Raw genomic sequence first — 20,421 nt, 5'->3', positions numbered from 1 at the left:
AAAAAATAATAATCACAGTTATTTAGAAGAATACTTGGTATTTAAAGATATATTTTACAGTCCAACATTAGACAGTTTAAGAATGGAACTGATACTGATCTGGGTCCAATTCAGTGCAGTAGGCACTAACAAAACTAACTCAAGCACCTGAAAATGCATCTTGTCAGTCCCCCGTGATTTGTCATCTTCTCCCAGATAACAGAATTACACTACCAATCCTCAGAGCTGGCATTACTAGCCAGCTGAATATACCTGTCTTTCTGGCTATAGACAGTCTGTTTTGTGTCTCACCAAGCTCATCCTCAAGAAATACTTGATAAAATTAAGGAGGAGTAAGAGTAATGGCATAAAGGGCATTCAGTGACAAGAGCAGTGTCAGGAAGGATCTACTAGTTAAAGTAACAAGGGTAATCAGAGTGCTAGAGCCTGGCCCAGCACAACACAGCTATCACCTTGGCCTGACCCTTTTTTTGTGTCTTTTGTCCAATACAGTTTTTTTTCATCTCAATTTAACAGCCATTTCAGCTGTGGCATTTCCATGGCATGCTCTCTGTTTTATTTTTCATCTTATGCTGTTCAAGAAAAACAGCTGATGTTAAACATTACTGTAGCACCATTAATAATGCCATTAGACTAAAGCACAACACAAGGAAATAGAATGGATTAAAATGTTTAGGGCAGAGAGAAACTTGACTTGGGATTGTACTGAAAATGCTATCTGAGCACTCGAGTGGAAGTGGGTGTCAGGCGGCAGATTTGTTCATGCTACTTAATAGCGTACAGACCAACTGTGAAGGGACACAGTTAAATGGAAGTAGTCCAAATAGTCGTCCTGGGCAAGGAAAAGAAAAATGTAAGAACAACATCCTTCGCTTTCTGAGCATGCCTCCGATGGTTTTTAGACTAGGATATTTGTCAGAAGTGTCACGGCCTTCAGAAGACATTTCTCTGTCTGATACTGGGGATATGTTTAATGAGAGGATACAATACAATCTAAAAATAACATACCTCATTTAACCTAAGCTTGCAGACAAGGCATAATCCCTCTGAAGTCTATCTGAACTCTAAAAGCTTATTGTTTCTAAAACTAGGCCTACAACTAGTTTGGCCAGAGAATGTTTGTTGATGGGCCAAGAGAATCTGGACCAAAAACTTCAGTAAAAGCAATGGGGCCATAAATTAAATGTCATTTCAGCAACCTGGAAGATAGCTGATTTCTGTAGACTTTCCCATATTAAACTAGTTAACACTTCAGCTTAAATACATTCATCCTTCATTTGCTTATCCTGCTCACAGAAATTAATGAATAGCAGAAGATCACAATCTCTGAAATCTCAGCCATGAAAAAAAAATAAGTTGCTAATGAACCTTGGAATAAGTAGTATTTGGCGAGTTGATGAATGACTACAGCAGTTGTGTTTCTTCTGTACTTTGAGCATAGACAGATTTTATGCATTTCCAGCAAAAGTCTCTCAGCTTATACAAGGCATAATATAACTTAGATATTTCAAATGAGTCATAACAAAGCATCATAAATTGTTTTCTTTTAAAAACAGATATGGCTAGAAAATAATCCTGAACACCATCTAAACCAATAGGAATTAAGTTTGCATAAGAGGAGTTTCGTCAAGGAAAATTAACTGCCTATCTTCCAAGTTTTACCAACAAAATCAGTCCACACTCTTTTCTTCCCACAAAGTCTGCCTTATGAGAAACTGAAAGATCTGTTCTAATGGGTTCTTTTCCAGTTTTGGGATTTTTTTGTTTGTTTACTTCCAGCATTTGCTGGAAGCTGCAGAAGAGCCAGAGGGAGGCAGAAGGGCAAACAGCACCACTGAAATTAAACAGCCACTGGGGGTCCCCCATCTGGGCTGGAGATTCCACTTACGAGATGGCCCCAAGGTAGCTCAGACACGTGCCATCTTCCTCCAAAATGGTCAGAGTGGCAAGTCAAAGAGAGACAGATTTCATACCACTGCCATGTTAAATCACTGCAGAGACAGTTAATTCTCAGCTTGTCTCCAGCTTTCAGAAACTTGCCAACTGTGTATCTATTTAAAACAGAAATCCTCAAAACCTGAGTCCTAATGTTTTTACTTTGGGGAAAAAACAAAACCAAAACCAAACAAACAAAAAAAACCCCAACAACAACAGCAAAAAAACCCCCCACAACCCAGAACCAACCAACAACAAAAAAATACCCAAGGAAGCAGAATGAGGGCCATTGGTATTTTCTGAAACCCTTAACATGGCACCGATAAAGAGCACAAGAGGAAATCAGTGGGCTGACACCCTGTTACAGGAAACAGATGCCGAATAAAACACGACATGCTAGCTAAAAAAGCTGTCCTGTTCACAAGGAGTTCTTAATCCCGTGACAATGTTGTACTTAGTTATCAGCCTCCACTTAGGCTTGTGAAACTGCTGGGGAAGGGCTGTGAGCAGAAATGAAAGCACCATCCCTAAAACCAGACCGTCGGAAGAAAACTGTTTGCACACAATTTTGAGACTCAGCTGGACTTTTCTTTCAAACACAGATTGTTGATGTTGCTTTTATCTGAAGAGTGGTGTCTGAGCTGACAGCCTCTGAGGATGAGAAGAGCAGCTGAAGGCTCCAAGTCTTTCAGTATCATCTCTTCGTTTTTACTGACCCAGAAAAGGCAGAGGGAAGGGCAAAGAAGAGACTACTGGAAAAGCCCCAAGTGTTTCAGCATAAGGCTCTAGTAAGTTAATGTGCTGGACTTGCAGAACAAGTGTACTTCATGGCCGGCAGATGTCTTCGAGAAATTTCCTGTCACAGGAAATTCCTCCCCTGTAGTGACCAGGGCAGGAATCTCAGGTATGACCCACTCTGAAAGAGCATTGACAACTTCGTAATTTCAGTTTGGGACTGACAGCGATTCCTCTGTGGCCTTCGACATCATCACTTAGCCTCTCCATATTTTTATTTTCCATCTTTAAATAAGCAGGTGAGATGATAGTTAAACCTGGTGATAAAGGGCTACACAAATACTAAATATTATGCCAGTCTAATGATCTTGCATTGTCTTAACCAGTTACCACCATTCACATTACCATAGCATCAACATGTACATCTTCTCTTTTTTCATTACAACCCTATGACCATTAGAACATCAGAAAGAAAGATGATTTACCTGGAAATATTATCTGGTGAGCATGCCGATATGCTTGTCTCCATACTGTCGGAACTGTCTAAGCTCAGTGTATCAAAGGCAGGGTCCTTGTAGCTACGATCTGGGTAGTGGAAACTGTTCAAATACACATTCGATTCAGATGCTGTCCTGCTGTAGAATTCAGGAGACTTCTGCCTTTGGGTTTCACAGATACGCTGATGGTTATACCCTACAGAGTACAGAGAAAATATTTCTTTTACACAGAAATTTTGTGGCCCGAACATAACGTGTGAAGAGCAGAAGCATTCTGAACATCATCATCTCAGTCTTAACTGCACTCTGACCGAGGCACAACATTATGGTTAATTGCACAAGTTAATCATAACTGAAAACCTTTAAATGCCTGTTTTATCTATGATAGACACAAATACGCACAGATTAGTATGGCTGATTTTCAATATATATTCTTGTATGTGTATTACAAAAATTAATTTGAATGAATGAAATTTTCATTTTAAAATTAAAATTAGGCCTAATCTGGAAAGTAATGCAGCTAAATTCTAGGATCTAGAAGAACTGACACTGATTACATTAAAAAAAAAGTCTTGATATTCAATGGTCTTGAGTACTTGTTTGGTTGATTTTACTTTATGTGGATTATTTTTTTGTCTGTTTGGGGAACTTTGCATTCTGGTAACTGCAAGTGGGACTTTAAGTTTCAGCTGAAATAATATAGGCTGCATGTCACATCATCATAGTTACTAGTGTAGAAGTACTTTAATGGAGTTTTAAAACTGCAGTTCACCCTGCATGGTTGAAGCAGATCCCTATAGCTCAATGTCTGTAAAGAAAAATAAGGTTTATGCAACATTTAAGTTCTTTGCACTGTTATTTTTCCACAAAATCATCCTTCTGAAAAGCCATCCTTCTTGAACACAGGGAACTTTCTTCATCTACATCTCCTTCCAAAAATATTTATTCAGAATTATTTTTATCTCATGTCTCCATTGCTCTTTGTAAAAAAACGCGGTGGTATTTATACAGACTTACAGAGAGGCTGTTGAGCTTGCCTGATAAAGAGTAGAGTAGAATAACAGTTGTCATTTTAACTGCTGAAGTTATTTTCCAGTGCCCTTTTAAGGTTTGTTTAATCTATGCGATTACAAATGCAACTGCACTGCTCATCTCTTCCTTCAATTAATGCAAGAAGTGAGACCTTCTCACAGTTCTGATACTCAGTCAAGTTTCTAATACCCTCTGCACACTCCTGACCCAAAATCTGAGCTGATGGCAGAGTTGGAGATTAGGAAGGGCTGTTAGATGACATGAAAACCTCCCATCCATACAGGAAAATAGCCATTATTCCATTATTCAAGATAAACAGACACAGGAAAAATGCAGACAAATGTACAAAGTCCAGGTAAAAATTTTTACTAAATGCTATTAAGATACTGATTTCAGGAAAATATGCTTGAAGTGGGAATATTTTCCTGCCTTATTCTCATTCTCTTTCTGCATAAACTCAGTTACTGTCTGGTATTTTTTGCCATGCTGGAGTGGGAAGAGTCCCAGTTCAGAGAACCAAAAACTGCAGCTCTACCTTGGAAAGCCTATAATATTCTCAAAAAGGTATCTGAAAAGCATGACTGAAGCTGAATAACTAAAGCATATTATTAAGGAAATCATGCCCTACAAAAGCATTTCCAAGGCAAATAGTTTACTCCTGCCTCCTCACTTCCCTCTGTACCAAACAAAGGCTTCTCCTTGACAGTTAAAGCTGGTTTCTAAGGAACTAATAGGACTTTACTTGCCATTTGAACAAACACTAAATTTCAATAGAAGTTCAACTGCACCGATTAGTAAAAGAGACAAAAGGGACACAGATCCACCTCAGCAGTCATAGATAACAGCATCACATAACACAGGTGTTACTGAATCACACGTGCAATTTGTTTTTTTCCACATTATTATGGAAAATGCTGCTGTTATTGCAAATAAGCAATTACCTTTCATACTTGAACCTTTGGAATGACTAATTGCTCCTGTGAAATGGTTATCAGTTATTCATTATGGAAAGAGAGAAAAAAAAATAAATTACTGAAAGAAATTGAAATGCACATTTTTCTACTGAGTCCTTTGCAAAACCTTGACTGCTCAGAAATCTTAATTCCGTATCTTATATTTCACTGAAAAACAAACCCATGTAAAAGGCCATAGAGAAACACAGCAGTTTAACAAACGCTCTCCTTCATGGGAAGTTGACTTTCCTTTAGATAAAGAACTCATTTTTAAGCAAAACATTAATCAGTTAAATTTATGTAATCGTGCAAGCATAACTAAACACTGCGAGAAATACACAGTCGTTAGGTTGCAAAATGGGATGCATTCATAGAAACAAAGCGTAACGTGATGTTCTCATTTTCTCCTCATGCTGTAGCGGGTGGTTCAAAGCTCGGGACCGGCTGCAAACCAACACAGAGGGAGGATCACAACCAACCTGCCCCTGTCACAGCCCCACTCACACACCGTGCGGGCACAAGCTCCTGCTTACGGGGCTTTTAATTGCGCAGGCGCCCATTCACAGAACACACGCTCGAAAATATTAGGACTCCTTGCAAGATATGGCACTTCACCGCAAGTTTCCCACAAGCCAAGACTTGTATCAGCCGCATCTAAGCTGATACAAGAGTTAAAATGTTTCTTGTTGCATTGGCTTGTATTCTCTGCAGTAAAACAGTAAACATTGTTAACAGCCACACTGTTCAGCAAAATTTTGCACATAGCCATAAAGCCATAGGATTTTTTTAAAAATCCAGAGGGTTATTACAGAGTCACAAAAAACAGATTAGCTGCCACAAAATTATGGTGAGGGTCAGAACTAACTATGGGTGAAAACTGTTATTAAAAGCGGCACTGTCAAGTGTATGAAAAAAAATAGCACTTCATAAAAAAAAGATCACGTTACAACATTTTATTTTATTTCCATTCTTTCTTCTTTTTTCAAAGACTGACATTAACGTGTCAGGATACATTTTTTGTATGGAAACATGCCAAAGTAGGAAGCCCAAGTCTGTCTACCTTGTCATTGTCACCCACAGATCTGCAAAGATTTCTAAATTTTCTGCTCTACTTGTGCAGCTATAAGCAAAGAAGCAAAAAATTAGGCCTGCACAAAGCTGTAGCTCTGCAGATATTAGCATTACCACAAGTTTTGTTGTGACAGGTTATTTGACAGCAGCCAAAAAAGAAAAAAAAAAAAAAAATGAAGTGCTGTCATTATTTAACAATTATTTAAAAGTTTTCCAAGATTTTTGGAAGAACTTGACAGTGCTGATGCAATCAGTACTTTTTCCAAACATGACAATGCCAGGTAAAGGGATGCTTTCATACCTTTTCTGGCTTTTCCTGAGTTTGAGAAGAGAAAGAATAAAAAAAAAAGGCAAACTGTTTTGAAAAGCTTGCAATTTGTACATATATACCTTGTATATTGGGGTGGGTTTTTTCGAGCTTAGAAAGAATACAAACAATCATCTTGCTGGCATACAACTTCTCTATCCAAATATTCAAATATCCAGTTTTGCTCCCAGTGCTGTGTCTGCTCTTACACGCCAACGCCCAGCTCAATGTTCCCTCTTCCCACCTGGACTCCCCCCTGCAATCAATGGGACCAAACCCCAAACCCCCCTCCTCACTCCTGGCTCCCCTTGTGCAGGCATTGGGCACCCAGCACCCCATGGGGGCTTCCTGGGGCCAGGCTTCCACCTGTGCAAAGTGAGATCTCTAGATTAGACCAAATAGCAGTTTATTCATTTATTAATTTTTTTTTAACATGGGTTGCTTACAGAACCATTTAAACAGGAGCTGAATTCATAAATACAGTCCTTCAAAATTAACTCATAAAGGCCTGCTAAAAAATAGCTTTGTCCACTAATGATGTATATCAAAGATGCCTCCTCTTAAACATTTTATAAGTTGTTCTTAACTCAGGCTATGATTGCTGAGAGTGGTTGTTTCTTTCAAGCACTTAAAAATCTTTCCTAAAATATTTCGTAGTGGATCTGACCTAAAATTTATTCATAGACATTACTTGTTCCTGCCCAAAGACAAAGAGATTGAAATGCATGTTCAAACCGAAGTAGCTGTTCTTCATCTCCCTGACTTCATTTTTTACTAGGAATTTTTCCTCTCAAACTTTTACATTTACCTTCTTGGACTGAAATTAGAATAACTGGAGAAAACAAATTAAGAGAACACTTGTTTTATACCATTACTAGTTTAGTGATGATTTTCAGATGATATCTTCAAAATAGCTGAGCTGCCACTTCCTCCAGGCACCATCGAATATACTTTTTTTCAGATCTATACGAACATACCAAAACATCTGGCCTAGAAGTTTGCCCAATGCTTGTAAGCCCTAGGGACCGCGGCAAGCTACTAATACAGCTTCAGGACGCCATCATCCATCCTCTTTGTATGGCAGTGTGTGGGACAGTGCTCCAGAATGGATGAGATGGCATTGACCATGTGAGATCCTGGATCTCCACCAAGCCCAGCACACCCAGCCCCAGTGCACCCAGCCCACCTAGTGCAGCTCTGTGCTCAGGGTATCATTAACTCCAGCCCCCCATGTCATTTGCAATACATCACCCTGAACACAGAAAACTGACAGAGTGAAAAACCTGTCAGGTGGGAAAAGAAATGCAAAGAAAGCAAGCAGTGGTTCAATACACAGGACAAATCAAGAACCATTTTTATTATATCTATATTCAACACCTATTTTAGCCAAACAACTAATTTTTGGAAGGGGAAGATAAGCGAGCGTGTATTTATCAGTATAAGCAGTATCCATACATTTGCAGAGTTCCACTGATTTGATAGAAAAATCTTACTCCTTCAAAATATTCACTTAGTCCAAAAAGGCAAATCTGATCTACCTCAACAATGCTTTTGTAAGAAATACAGTGTATTATTTAATAAACATTTATCACAATGATGGAATAAAAGAACACTGCCAAGCAAGTCCAGTGACATGAGATTTGGCTTAGTTTTCAACGATGTGTTAAAGGCCGTCTGCTAAAATTAATGTTAGTTACACAGGTTCAAATCTTGCCAATTTTAGTGGAAGCCACATAATATTTCAGAATTTTAATTAACAATAGTATTCCATTTCAGTTGTACTGTGTGGTATGTTTAAATACTACACCATGTTCAAAACATTTCCCAAATCTCACTGACCCACAGAAAAGCATGTCCGTTACTCATGACTTGGACGACAACCTTGGTTTTCCTCTTCTTTGTGGAAGAAAAGCTTTGCTTTTCCTCCCTGCAGTAAGTGTGGGTATGACGTGCAAGGGGAAACCAGAAATCACAGCAAGTTGAACACAGGCCCCTCCCTGCTTGTACCTGGATTAGGGGCTATGTCACTTATGTAGGGCTGCCCCCCTTCAAAACCACATTTCTTGTGGAGCGAGCAGCCCAGAGCATTTTGGGGGGCAGACAGTTATACAGTGTGGATGATCATGTGTCCAGCACTCCCTCATCCTTTTGTACAGCTGGACAGAAATGCTCTAGGATCTGCCTCTTACCACCTGACTTGGACATCTCTTTCCTTGCCAAGTTAAACACGGCAAGGACTGGAACGTGGTCATGGATGGCTATGCCCTTTTCAGGAAAGACAGGCCAGCCAGGTGTGGTGGTGGAGTTGCTCTCTATGTGAGAGAGCAACTACAATGTACTAAATTCTGCCCAGGAGTGGATGACGAGCGAGTTGAGAGTGTATGGGTCAGGATCAAGGGGCAGGCTGGCAGGGGTGACACTGTTGTGGCTGTCTGTTACAGGCCACCAGATCAGGCTGAGGAAGTTCATGAGGCCTTCTACGGGCAGTTGAGAGTGGCTTCACAGTCACAGGCCCTGGTTGTTGTGGGGGATTTTAACTTCCCTGATGTTTGCTGGAAGGACCATTCAGCCAGCCAGCCACAGTCCAGGAGGTTCCTCCAGTGCATTGATGATAACTTCCTCATGCAGATGGTGGAGGAGCCGACTAGGAGAGGTGCACTGCTGGATCTCATCCTCACTAACAAGGAGGGTCTGGTCAAAGCAGTAAAGGTTGAGGGCTGCCTGGGTTGCAGTGACCATGAGATGGTGGAGTTCAGCATCTTGGGTGGCAGGAATAGAATAGCAAGTAGAATTGCAACCCTGGACTTTAGCAGGGCTAACTTTGGCCTTTTCAAGCAATTGCTGGGGGAAATCCCATGGGCAAGACTGCTTGAAGGAAAAGGGGCCCAAGATAGCTGGCTGGGTGGCATTCAGGGATTGCTTCTTCCACGCTCAGGATCAGAGCATCCCCACACGAAGGAAGTCAAGGAAGGGAGCCAGGAGGCCTGCATGGTTGAATAGGGATCTGTTGGGTATGCTCAAGCAGAAGAGGAGAGTTTACAGGTCATAGAGGCAGGGGCTGGCCACTTGGGAAGAATATAAGGCTGCTGTTAGAGGATGTAGGAAGGCAGCTAGGATAGCCAAGGCCTCCTTAGAATTACAGCTGGCGAGAGGGGTCAAGGACAGCAAAAAGAACTTTTTCAAATACATAGCAGATAAAACTAATACCAGAGGAAATGCAGGCCCACTGATGAACGGGGTGGGTGCCCTGGTGGCAGAAGATACAGAGAAGGCAGAATTACTGAATGCCTTCTTTGTCTCTGTCTACTCTGCCGGACGCTGTCCTGGGGAGCCCTGTACCCCTGAGACCCCAGATGAAGCCAGGTCAATGGAAGAGTTTGCTTTAGTCGATGAGGACTGGGTTAGGGAGCAATGAAATAGTCTGGACATCCATAAATCCATGGGTCCAGATGGGATGCATCCGCGGGTGCTGAGGGAGCTGGCTGAAGTCATTGCTGGACCGCTCTCCATCATCTTTGCCAAGTCTTGGGAAACGGGAGAGGTGCCCAAGGATTGGAGGAAAGCAAATGTCACTCCAGTCTTCAAAAAGGGCAAGAAGGAGGACCCGTGTAATTATAGACCGGTCAGCCTCACCTCTGTCCCTGGGAAAGTAATGGAACAGCTTATCCTTGGTGCCATCTCAAGGCATATCAAGGATAAGAGGGTTATTAGGGGCAGTCAGCATGGCTTTACTAAGGGTAAGTCATGCTTGACCAACCTCATAGCCTTTTATGAGAATGTAACAAAGTGGATGGATGATGGCAGAGCTGTGGATGTGGTCTACCTTGACTTCAGTAAAGCCTTTGACACAGTCTCCCACAGCATCCTCACAGCTAAGTTGAGGAGATGTGGTCTGGACAATAGAGTAGTGAGGTGGGTTGCAAACTGGCTTAAGGAGAGAAGCCAGAGAGTGGTAGTCAATGGTGCGGAGTCTAGTTGGAGGCCAGTATCTAGTGGAGTGCCTCAGGGGTCAGTGCTGGGGCCAATATTATTCAATATATTCATTAACGATCTAGATGAGGGAATAGAGTGTACTATCAGCAAGTTTGCTGATGACACTAAGCTGGGAGGGGTCGCTGACACGCCAGAAGGCTGTGCTGCCATCCAGCGGGACCTGGACAGGCTGGAGAGTTGGGCGGGGAATAACCTAATGAAATTTAACAAGGGAAAGTGTAGAGTCCTGCATCTGGGCAGGAACAACCTCAGGTTCCAGTATAGGTTGGGAAATTACATATTAGAGAGCAGTGTAGAGGAAAGGGACCTGGTGGTCCTGGTGGACAACAGGATGACCATGAGCCAGCACTGTGCCCTTCTGGCCAGGAAGGCCAATGGCATCCTGGGGTGTATTAGAAGGGGGGTGGCTAGTAGGTCGAGAGAGGTCCTCCTTCCCCTCTACTCCGCCCTGGTGAGACCACACCTGGAATATTGTGTCCAGTTCTGGGCCCCTCAGTTCAAGAAGGACAGGGAACTGCTGGAGAGGGTCCAGTGCAGGGCAACAAAGATGATTAAGGGAGTGGAGCATCTCCCTTATGAAGAAAGGCTGAGAGAGCTGGGTCTCTTTAGTTTGGAGAAGAGGAGACTAAGGGGGGACCTCATTAATGTTTATAAATATATAAGGGGTGAGTGCCATGAGGATGGAGCCAGGCTCTTCTCGGTGGCAAACAATGATAGGACAAGGGGTAATGGGATCAAGCTGGAACACAATAGGTTCCGCTTAAATTTGAGAAGAAACTTCTTCTCAGTGAGGGTGACAGAGCACTGGAACAGGCTGCCCAGGGGGGTTGTGTAGTCTCCTTCTCTGGAGACATTCAAAACCCGCCTGGACATGTTCCTGTGTGACCTCACCTAGGCGTTCCTGCTCCAGCAGGGGGATTGGACTAGATGATCTTTTGAGGTCCCTTCCAATCCCTAACATACTGTGATACTGTGATACTTCAGAGCAAGAGAAAGCAGTTGTACTCTTCAAGCTCCTCCAAGAGCAAGAAATTCACAGAGCTCCACACTAAACACAAAGGGAATAAACCCTTTGCTGTTTACTAAGAGAGGCAGTCAAGCCCCAAATAATCCTTGCATTCCTATGCCCTTTATGCTTTGACTCCATCTCCCACTTTGCAAATTCTGTGAGAGTTCAAGTAAAGCACCTGTCAGCAGCGTCATTTTCTCATTGACAAAGCTGAGGTTTCAGGATAGGCCCTCTAGAACCATCCTCCTTCCCGGTATGAATTAATCCTATAAGGCTCTCCTCATAACTTTGAATTTCCAGTCAAACTATTGTATCTTTCAAAGCATAATGGTCATTGTCTAGTATGGCATACATGATTTTTCATGGCATATGACAAGTACTGTGCCAAGTGCCTTAACAAATACATTTCATTCTCCCCTGCCTCTTTTCTTTGTCAGGCCCTAACTCCGTTTTGTTTTGTGTGTTTAATTTTGTTTGTTGATGGTTTTTTTGTTCATTTGGTGTTTGTTTGTTTGGGGTGGGGGGGATTGTTTGGGTTTTTTTAGTTTGCGTGTGTGTGTGGTTTTGTTTTTCTTTTTTCTCCTTTCTCACTCTTAAGTCAAGAAATCTACCTATACTCTTAGGATTTTCTTAATTGCATGCTGACAAAAAAAAAGTAACATGAAAACTGATCAATTGATTTTTAAAACTCTTTGGCTCTATTAGGCTTGGCAATACTTTGTCATTGTGTTTTAGATCATACAATAATGTTGTTCTGCAGCTATTTGGCAGAAATATTTCAGATGTGGAACATGTGATCTCTTGTCAAAGTTTAGCCAAACCAACCTTACTGATTTTCAAACTGAAACAAAGCATTTTCTGCACAATGTGGAGTCTGAATGTACTTGCAAGCAATTCCACCCTTGCAGATGCAATATATCAAAGAAGCTTTTCAAGCTGAGCATGGAGCTTCTTTTGTATTGCATCCGAAATACATCAAGATAAGTTAGTCACAACATGGCAGGTTTGTGGAAGGCCTGCTGCATAACTAAAACTCAAAAAAAAATCAAATCACAACTGGATCAGCACTATAAAGCGAACGTAGTAAGTCATGATCCCTTCTCAGCAAGCTCGTTCCACCCCTGTACTGAGTCATCTTGGTGCGTATGGCTGACCTCAGATGGGATCTTTGACCTTTAACAGCTACCAGCTCTGGCAAGTCCTATGGGAACAGGATGGATCCTGTCTCAGCTCAGGCTTAGTCAGTGCAATTCTACGTCAGGACCCCGGCACTTACACTGATAACAACGCTGCAGGTGCCGGAAAGAAAAGAAAGTGACAGATGGCACTGAAGCAACTGCATTTGAAGATGGGACTCTTATGAATAATGAATCTCATTAAAGCAGAAATTAAGTGTATCGACTCAAGTCAACAAACAACAGACACAGAATGCCACGGCCTACAAGCTCATGTTTTAAAGATGCAACTTGCTTTTGGATCCAGTATTGTCATGTCCATATTACAAAAGTGCGGCTATCAACCCATGGTAAAACACCTCCCTCCTTTCCTACTTTGTAGCCCAAATACATAAGACTGGCAACAAGAGCACGGTTATAGATTCTCAAAGGTAAGTCATGATACTGAATATCTGTCTGGGCAATTACTTTGTCCAGACAAAAACGTGTGCCCATGAAAAACAATTTTTAAGATCACATAATTAAAAGAATTATTTAAAAAAAAAAAGCCAACTCACAATATCTTTAAAATATTGCCTCAAAATCACTCACAGAAATTACGCAGTTAACCCAATGTGTATTTTTCAACACACTTTTCTTGTTTACTTCATTATATTTGGTGACCATGTACCTCAGAACTACATGTGCACCTACATCATCATCCTGACTTCTGATATCTCCAAATTACACTTAGAGCTTGTTTTTTTTTCCACCAAGAAGGAAACTCTTATTTTACAGCCTTGTTGATTATAGCAACACCAGTTTCAGACTTATTTACTGAAAAAAAAATAAACACTGACTTTTAACAGCACTGAATCAAACAAAAAGGCCTTACCTTTGTGCATCCTTCTTGACTCTGACTCTTTGGTCATGGTTGCCAGGCAGTGAGGGAGCACGCTGCCACAGCTGTTGCTCTGTCCCAGCGGTAAATGTCCCTGCAGGAAATTTTGTAAATATGTGCTTAAAACTACACTTCAAGACTATTTTTGTATCAGCAACTAATGGTAACTTGTTTTGTCATGGGTAACAATGTGAAGTCATACCAATCAGCCATGCATATTTTAGTTTCCCGCAGTCACTACTGGACCAAAAAGTTTCCAAAAGTAATATCTCCACCTTGCTGCCATTTGTTGATTTACCACATCAGAAATAAAGAGTATTTTCACTTTATACAGAACTCTACCATTTACAGGCCCTGGGTAGGACGGAAAACACCCCATTGAGTTTCTACAATAAATTCAAACTAAAGTAGCCTGGAAATACAATCCTTGAGATACAGGAATCAAAATGCAAGATAATAATTACAGCACCACATTTCCAGAGGTCATAATAAAGGCTGGGTGGATGGAAGGCTTCCTGGATACGGCTGTGTGTTAACAACTCAAATTTCTTTCAAAGTCAATTTCAGATGTGAATGTTGTGGGCTATGTAATGCTTACGGTGCTACCCAGCCTTACCTCTAACATAATATAGGCTCTTATATAGACTTCAGAAGGCTGTTAATAGCATGCAGCTACTTACTTTAGATGCAATGCTTCGTCCCAGAGTAGCACTGCTGAAGTGTGGCGAGACAGACGGACTCGTTTTCTTGCGAGGTAAAGTATCGCTCATGTACATGCATTCCTTCTGCTGCTTCTTTCGTTCTTCCAGATTTCTGAAATGCTTTAAATGTAATTTGTTATACGGTTTTGACAAAATGAATTGACCTAGTTGCTCGGTTATGCTCTATATAGAATATATTGAAGGTGATAGGCTGGGAACTTCACCAGAAAGAACAAAATCTAAAATACAGAGTACCTCCTGCTTCACAATGCTTTCCAGCATTTCTACAAATATAACAATAAAATAATGCCGATTAAGAAAATACATTAAATTCATAGTCACATTTAGTGTGCAAGTCCCTATACAATTTTTTTTAAACTCAAGTCTAATGTACAAGTAGAATCCAATTACACAGAATAACATCTATGTACAAGTTATTGCAATGAATTGGTGGCTTAAAACTGATATAGCTTTTGAGAGGCATTGTTCAAATGTATCTGAGAAATTTAGGATTTCAAATACAGCCACCTCTATTTAATTGCCGCAAGTCTTTTGACAGTTACAATGGCCCATAAATATTGGTATTTGCCTCTGGACTGTTTATACAAGGAGAATTTTCGTCCAGTAACGTTCTATAATGCATTGTGTTGATTTTTATATGTGAAAGGCCTTTAAGTGCAACGCTCTGCAAGAGCAATCAACTAATGTTCTATCATATCACTCTAATGACTTTGCACATGAATCAACTTCATGGCCACCATAACAAAAGCAACAAAAAATAATAAGCCCAAGTTATCAGCTTTGAATCTGTTACCTGTTGTTGCCTGCGGTGTTTCTTAGCTGGCAGAGGTGGAGGTGTATCAGATAAAGGAATAGGATCTACATGAGTAGCCATGACCTCAGGCCAATGGACTGATGGAAGTTGAGCAATAGAGCGAGGAGAAAGAGAGTGAGGAAACACAAATCCAGAACAGAGAGGTGATCTTAGCTTTATAGAAAAAAGAGAAATTACACACAGAGTTTTCTTTTTGGAATTGCTCAAGAGATACGGCACATACAAGCTGCAGTTTTAGCACTGTGTTTATTGGAGCATTTAGCAGGAAAGAGATGTGCTACATTGCAACTTTCCAGGTATATTTAACTACCAGAAGCAGCACAGAAATGTCCAATTCTAAACCTGTTGCTGCCTTATTGCAACAGAAAGATAGGTGTCTTTACGTTTGTAAGACTATTCCATTCCTTTAAAAGGAGATCTAATCAAAATTTGCTATGGCGATGTCAAAGGACAAAGCGTCACAAAGAACGAGGAAAAGACAGAGTAAGCTAGAAGACACAGGTTGGACAGACTTCATGAAAGATAAGTTGAAGCTGCCCATATTCCCCAGGTATTCAAGATACACTTTTTCTACCACCACACAGGAAAAAAAAAAAAAGCTACAAAATACACAAAATTAACACCTAAGCACCATTGAACGTGTAATCATTAAATGTGTCCACAGACTGTTTCTCCAAAGGTGCATTACATTATTGTGTTTGACAGGCAAAGATTGTCACTTATTGCTGCTTGGGTCATAAGCATTCAGGTTTTTGGCCTTTGAAGTCTCATCTACAGCATCAAGGACAGTTTATAACAGGAGCAGTCCCCCAGCTTTACTATTAAATCATTCTCTGACTCAGTAACTGGCAGACGGCAGTTTGCCTTAGGGTCAATTCGCTCCATGTTGAATTACCAAAAAAATATATATATATGTATAAAAGAAGAAAAGAAAAAGGCAGCCATGAAAGAACAATGCAAACAAAGGGAAATGTCTCTCAAACAAACCTCTTTATTTTGTGGCTGGCTGGTCAGCACAGCCGTGGAAGGCTCAGTGGCAACTGCTTCAGCATCTGTGGGGGGCTGAGTGGAAGGGGATATATTCGTGGAATTGCCATACAGCTCACTAATTTCACTTACACTGATATAGCCCTAAAAGGAGGAATTCAGAAGTTAAAAGAAGCAAAAGCCAAAAGACGTGCAAGAGTATTAATGTATCCAGTACGATGAAAGTTAGTTTAGAGTGATACAGCCAAATATTTGTTATCATTGAAATGCTTCATCAAAAATAAAATAAAATTATCAAACTTATCAAATGTTGAATACTTCAGTTGGGAAAATTATTCTTCATTTAAACAAATACATTTGTGTGATCAAAAAGCAAATGTACATTAAGTGACCAAAACACTTTACTAAAATGTAGATACCCTTTAGAAATTATGTGGCTCTTTCTTGGGAAAGCAGATTGTGGGAAAAGGAAAAACAAATCTTGTTCACCCATCTTTTTCTTTCTTAATTTTTTGTTCGTCCATGTTCAAATAAAATAACTTACCCTGATTTGTTTCTTGCCTGATAACCTAGTTTGAGTAAACAAAGTGACTGACAAAATTGGGAATAACTTACATAAGGACAAGCCACTGCAATTCTAAATTACACTGACACAACACCTTCCATTTGCATTGTCTGGGCGTCACTTCTAACTTTGAGGTGTTACCAGGAGACAAGGGTAAGACGCTGTTAGTGTTAGCCCAACAGCCATGAACATCAGAGTGTGCTGCTTCTGCCTGCAGAGAAGCTTTATGCAGGCAGATCTGAGATATAATAGCAGAAAACAACTGTTGCACGTGTTCTGGTGTTAACGGAATAAATTTTATTTATAAAAAATGGATTCCAATCCATAGCGTACAGGACGCCAGACTGTAAAAAGTCAAATGACCTAACTTCTTATCCATAGACTACTAAGCTATGCAAAAGGAAGAATAAATCGCTGTTGAAGCAATGTCATAAAAATGAGACAGAAATACACTTATTTTTTAAATCAAGATGGTACGCTGCTCTTAAATTGAGACAGTGTTGAAGGGGCTGTGTTTCTATTACTGTACCGGCACACTGACATGCCAGTATGTATATTTCGGCAATTCAGTAAGAGAAGCCACAGACTGCTATAATATTTCTTCTTTTAAAAAAATGCATAAATTTAGCACTGATCATAGAACGCAGGCTGAAAAAAATACCAACCCTGTTATCTATTAGCATAATTTTCAATGTATTTTATCAACTATTTCAAGCAGATACACAATTTTGGAAAAATTGTGAACACAGCACTCTAGAAATACAAGGTAGATCTTGACTCAGATACCATGTAATAAACGATTAAATGAGGAGACTGGGTAAGATCCTCAAGTTCCCCTCTCAAAACATGTGGCCATATTACAGTAGAGTCCAGTGCGATTAAACATAAAAGTTGCTTAACCATCTTGTAGTAGCAGTATGCCAGTAACTAAAACTTGGCAAGCCTATGAATGCAACATTGCATCCATTTTTATAGATGATAAAAGCACCTTCATCATTATATGAAAAACATTCAGATTCACAACCTCACTGGGGATTCACCACGGGTTGAAAAACCAAACAAAAACAACTAATGACTTCACTATGCGTTAGCTCAGGCCCCTGTTACTTTAGATCAAATAAATGGTTTCAAGTCAGATCAGGCATCTTTGTGAATGCTGAACTCTTAAACAGCATTGATTTTCTTCAGTTATTTAAGTAGTAGGATAAGCATCCTGCCTCTTTACGTGAGGCCGTGTTACTCTCTGTTGCTGTGCATGTGGGGAGTGAGCATCTCAGTGGATGGAAGAGTCACAAACGTGCTTTGGAGAGGAGAGGCTGGGGAATATTGGACCACAAACTTGACTGATACATGAGCAACTGCGTGGTGAAATCAGCTCCTGCATGCGGGGAGTGTGTCTCAGCCTGTGCACCATTTGGTGCCTGAACAGTCAGAGAAAAATAAAACTAAACCAAGACAAACTATGTCTGGCAAGCTAAGGCTTTTCATTTATAGGAGAGAGCCTATGGGGACACTGACTTCAAAACAGATAATCCATGCTGTTCCTTCTCTCATTTACCTTAGAGTAAGTCCTAACTTGACTCCGTTACAGTGAACAGAACAACGCTGAACAACCCATTTCAATAAAAAGAGCATCAGGATCACTTAATGTAGTTGCATTTTGAAAGATCTGTGATTAAACAAACCATGATATGGATACAAAGACAAAACTCTGAGAGATTACCCACTCTCTAGAGAGAAAATGAACAGATCCATCTCAAAAGAACAACAATGAAGCTTAGACTTGCCAGATAACCTCGTAGGAGGTCAGATGTCCAGGTCAGAGCACAACCTAGGACACTGGAAGTCTAAGCATCTGCAATGTGGCGTGCAAGGAGGAAGGGTGCTCAACCCCACTGGCATGTGCTGGAGGCCACCCAGGCTCACCAGGAACTCCAAGGCCCAATAAGCAAGATCACATTTCCCATGTGCTGAGAGGACATGTGGTTGCTTTAGGCTTCAAGATCCCAACTTCCCACAGTGACACCTACATCGTTAGATGGTTCAGACCTTGTTCAGGACTTCAACACAAGCAGATCTGGCAAGTCCCATCAGACCTCTTAAGCAGAAGTTAATGCAGCAGCCATAGATACCTGTCAGTGTATATTAAATGCTACATCTTCTGCTTCTCCACTTTATAACTTCATGTTTAACTGGAGTTTGCAGATTCATCAAGTCAAGTCAATAAATATGGGGAGTTAATGCTAATATCACATGTGCTGACCGAATCTGTGCAATGGGCTGTGGCTTACCTTACATGGACCTTCCTCGCAGACCTTGAGGCTTAAAGTGGTGCCCTCAAACCTATGAAGTCTTGACAGCTGCAGGTAAACTCTGGGTCTCATCATGCCCTACCCAAACCAACTCATTTTTTTCAGCAAGAAATATTTTACACCTTTACTCTTAACCACTCAAAATAGTTAAACAAATAGCTCAATAGTTATCTAAGAAACAAGGTAGCGTGAAGTCTCCAATGCTTTTTAAAAGATCAAAACATACAGTTGTCATGCTTTACTGCAGAGCCTTAGAATGAAGGAGGGGAAGCAATGGTAAAATCTACAGTGCAAAAATAAGACTGAACCATATTCGTACTTGAACAGAGTTATTCCTGGACCTCATTCTTCTTCACTTCAATGAGGTTTAATTGCCTATTTTGAGAAAATTACACACCCCCCTCCACACACCCCTTCCTTCCACATAAAAAACATCATTTTTCCAGGGCAAGAGATTAAGGCAATACCAGTCACATCTGGGAAAATGTCAAGAGAAGCTATTTTTGCTCACCCATGCATTTGGACTTCCATGAATAACTTTACAAAGTAATTTCATCACATCTCAAAATGATTTGTATTAATAGGACTTCACTAAATACTATAGTGCTTTTGAATGAAGTGTTATTAGAAGTTACTTATGGTCAAGTAAAAAGCAGTGAGTCTCTTTACCTCTTTTAGACTATTGGGACTAACAGGAAATCCCTTTCCTCCAGAAAGTGTGGAATATTTCTTTTCCAGATTACAGAGATTCTCTTTTTCCTGTTAAAACCAGATAGTTTATGTTAAATACCAACAGCCACATACTGAAAATAAGCGCTAGCCATTTTCTTAAGTGTATAAAGTAACACGCTGGGATAGAAGGCCAGAAACTGCACAGCAGACCTTCAGCTTCATCCACTTACAGCAGAATTGAACAAAAAATGGAGATACAGAATGAAAAATAGCGAAACATTTAATAACCACAGACAAATCAAATAGGTCTTCCTTCAGCTCTTTGAAAATGCTGATTCTCCTTAATGAACTAAACATTATTTCTCTCATGATTAAAAATACAGCATCATAGAATCATTTTGGTTGGAAGAGACCCTCAGGATTATCGAGTCCAGTCATAACCTAACTCTGGCACTAAACCATGTCCCTAAGAACCTCATCTAAACAGCTTTTAAACACCTCCAGAGATGGTGACTCCACCACTTCCCCAGGCAGCCTGTTCCAATGCCTGACAACCCTTTCTGTGAAGAATTTTTTTCCTACTATCCAATCTAAACCTCCCCTGGTGCAACTTGAGGCCATTTCCTCCCATCCTATCACTTGTTGCTTGGGAGAAGAGACCAACCCCCTCCATGCTACAACCTCCTTTCAGGTAGCTGTAGACAGCGATAAGGTCTCCCCTCAGCCTCCTTTTCTCCAGGCTAAACAGCCCCAGTTCCCTCA

At 40.6% G+C, this 20,421-nt stretch overlaps 1 protein-coding gene across 8 annotated transcripts in view; it reads right to left on the bottom strand.

Moving 5' to 3' along the window:
- PHLDB2 (pleckstrin homology like domain family B member 2) overlaps nucleotides 1–20,421 on the bottom strand; it is a 130,360-nt gene that overhangs the window by 9,089 nt on the left and 100,850 nt on the right. For 4 of the 8 annotated variants that reach the window (XM_065076142.1, XM_065076134.1, XM_065076145.1 and 1 more), the window contains 6 exons: nucleotides 19,657–19,746; nucleotides 16,111–16,254; nucleotides 15,103–15,276; nucleotides 14,268–14,408; nucleotides 13,582–13,681; nucleotides 3,156–3,363 (listed from right to left, as the gene is read on the bottom strand). In XM_065076142.1, the coding sequence (XP_064932214.1) occupies nucleotides 3,156–3,363; nucleotides 13,582–13,681; nucleotides 14,268–14,408; nucleotides 15,103–15,276; nucleotides 16,111–16,254; nucleotides 19,657–19,746 (857 nt within the window). The remainder of the gene's footprint in view (nucleotides 1–3,155; nucleotides 3,364–13,581; nucleotides 13,682–14,267; nucleotides 14,409–15,102; nucleotides 15,277–16,110; nucleotides 16,255–19,656; nucleotides 19,747–20,421) is intronic. The other 4 variants (XM_065076148.1, XM_065076158.1, XM_065076163.1 and 1 more) reach the window with 2 other exon arrangements.

This window comes from Columba livia, chromosome 1 (genome assembly GCF_036013475.1).
Source record: "Columba livia isolate bColLiv1 breed racing homer chromosome 1, bColLiv1.pat.W.v2, whole genome shotgun sequence".
Lineage (NCBI taxonomy): Eukaryota > Metazoa > Chordata > Aves > Columbiformes > Columbidae > Columba > Columba livia.
This window is presented reverse-complemented; position numbering and strand designations above follow the sequence as displayed.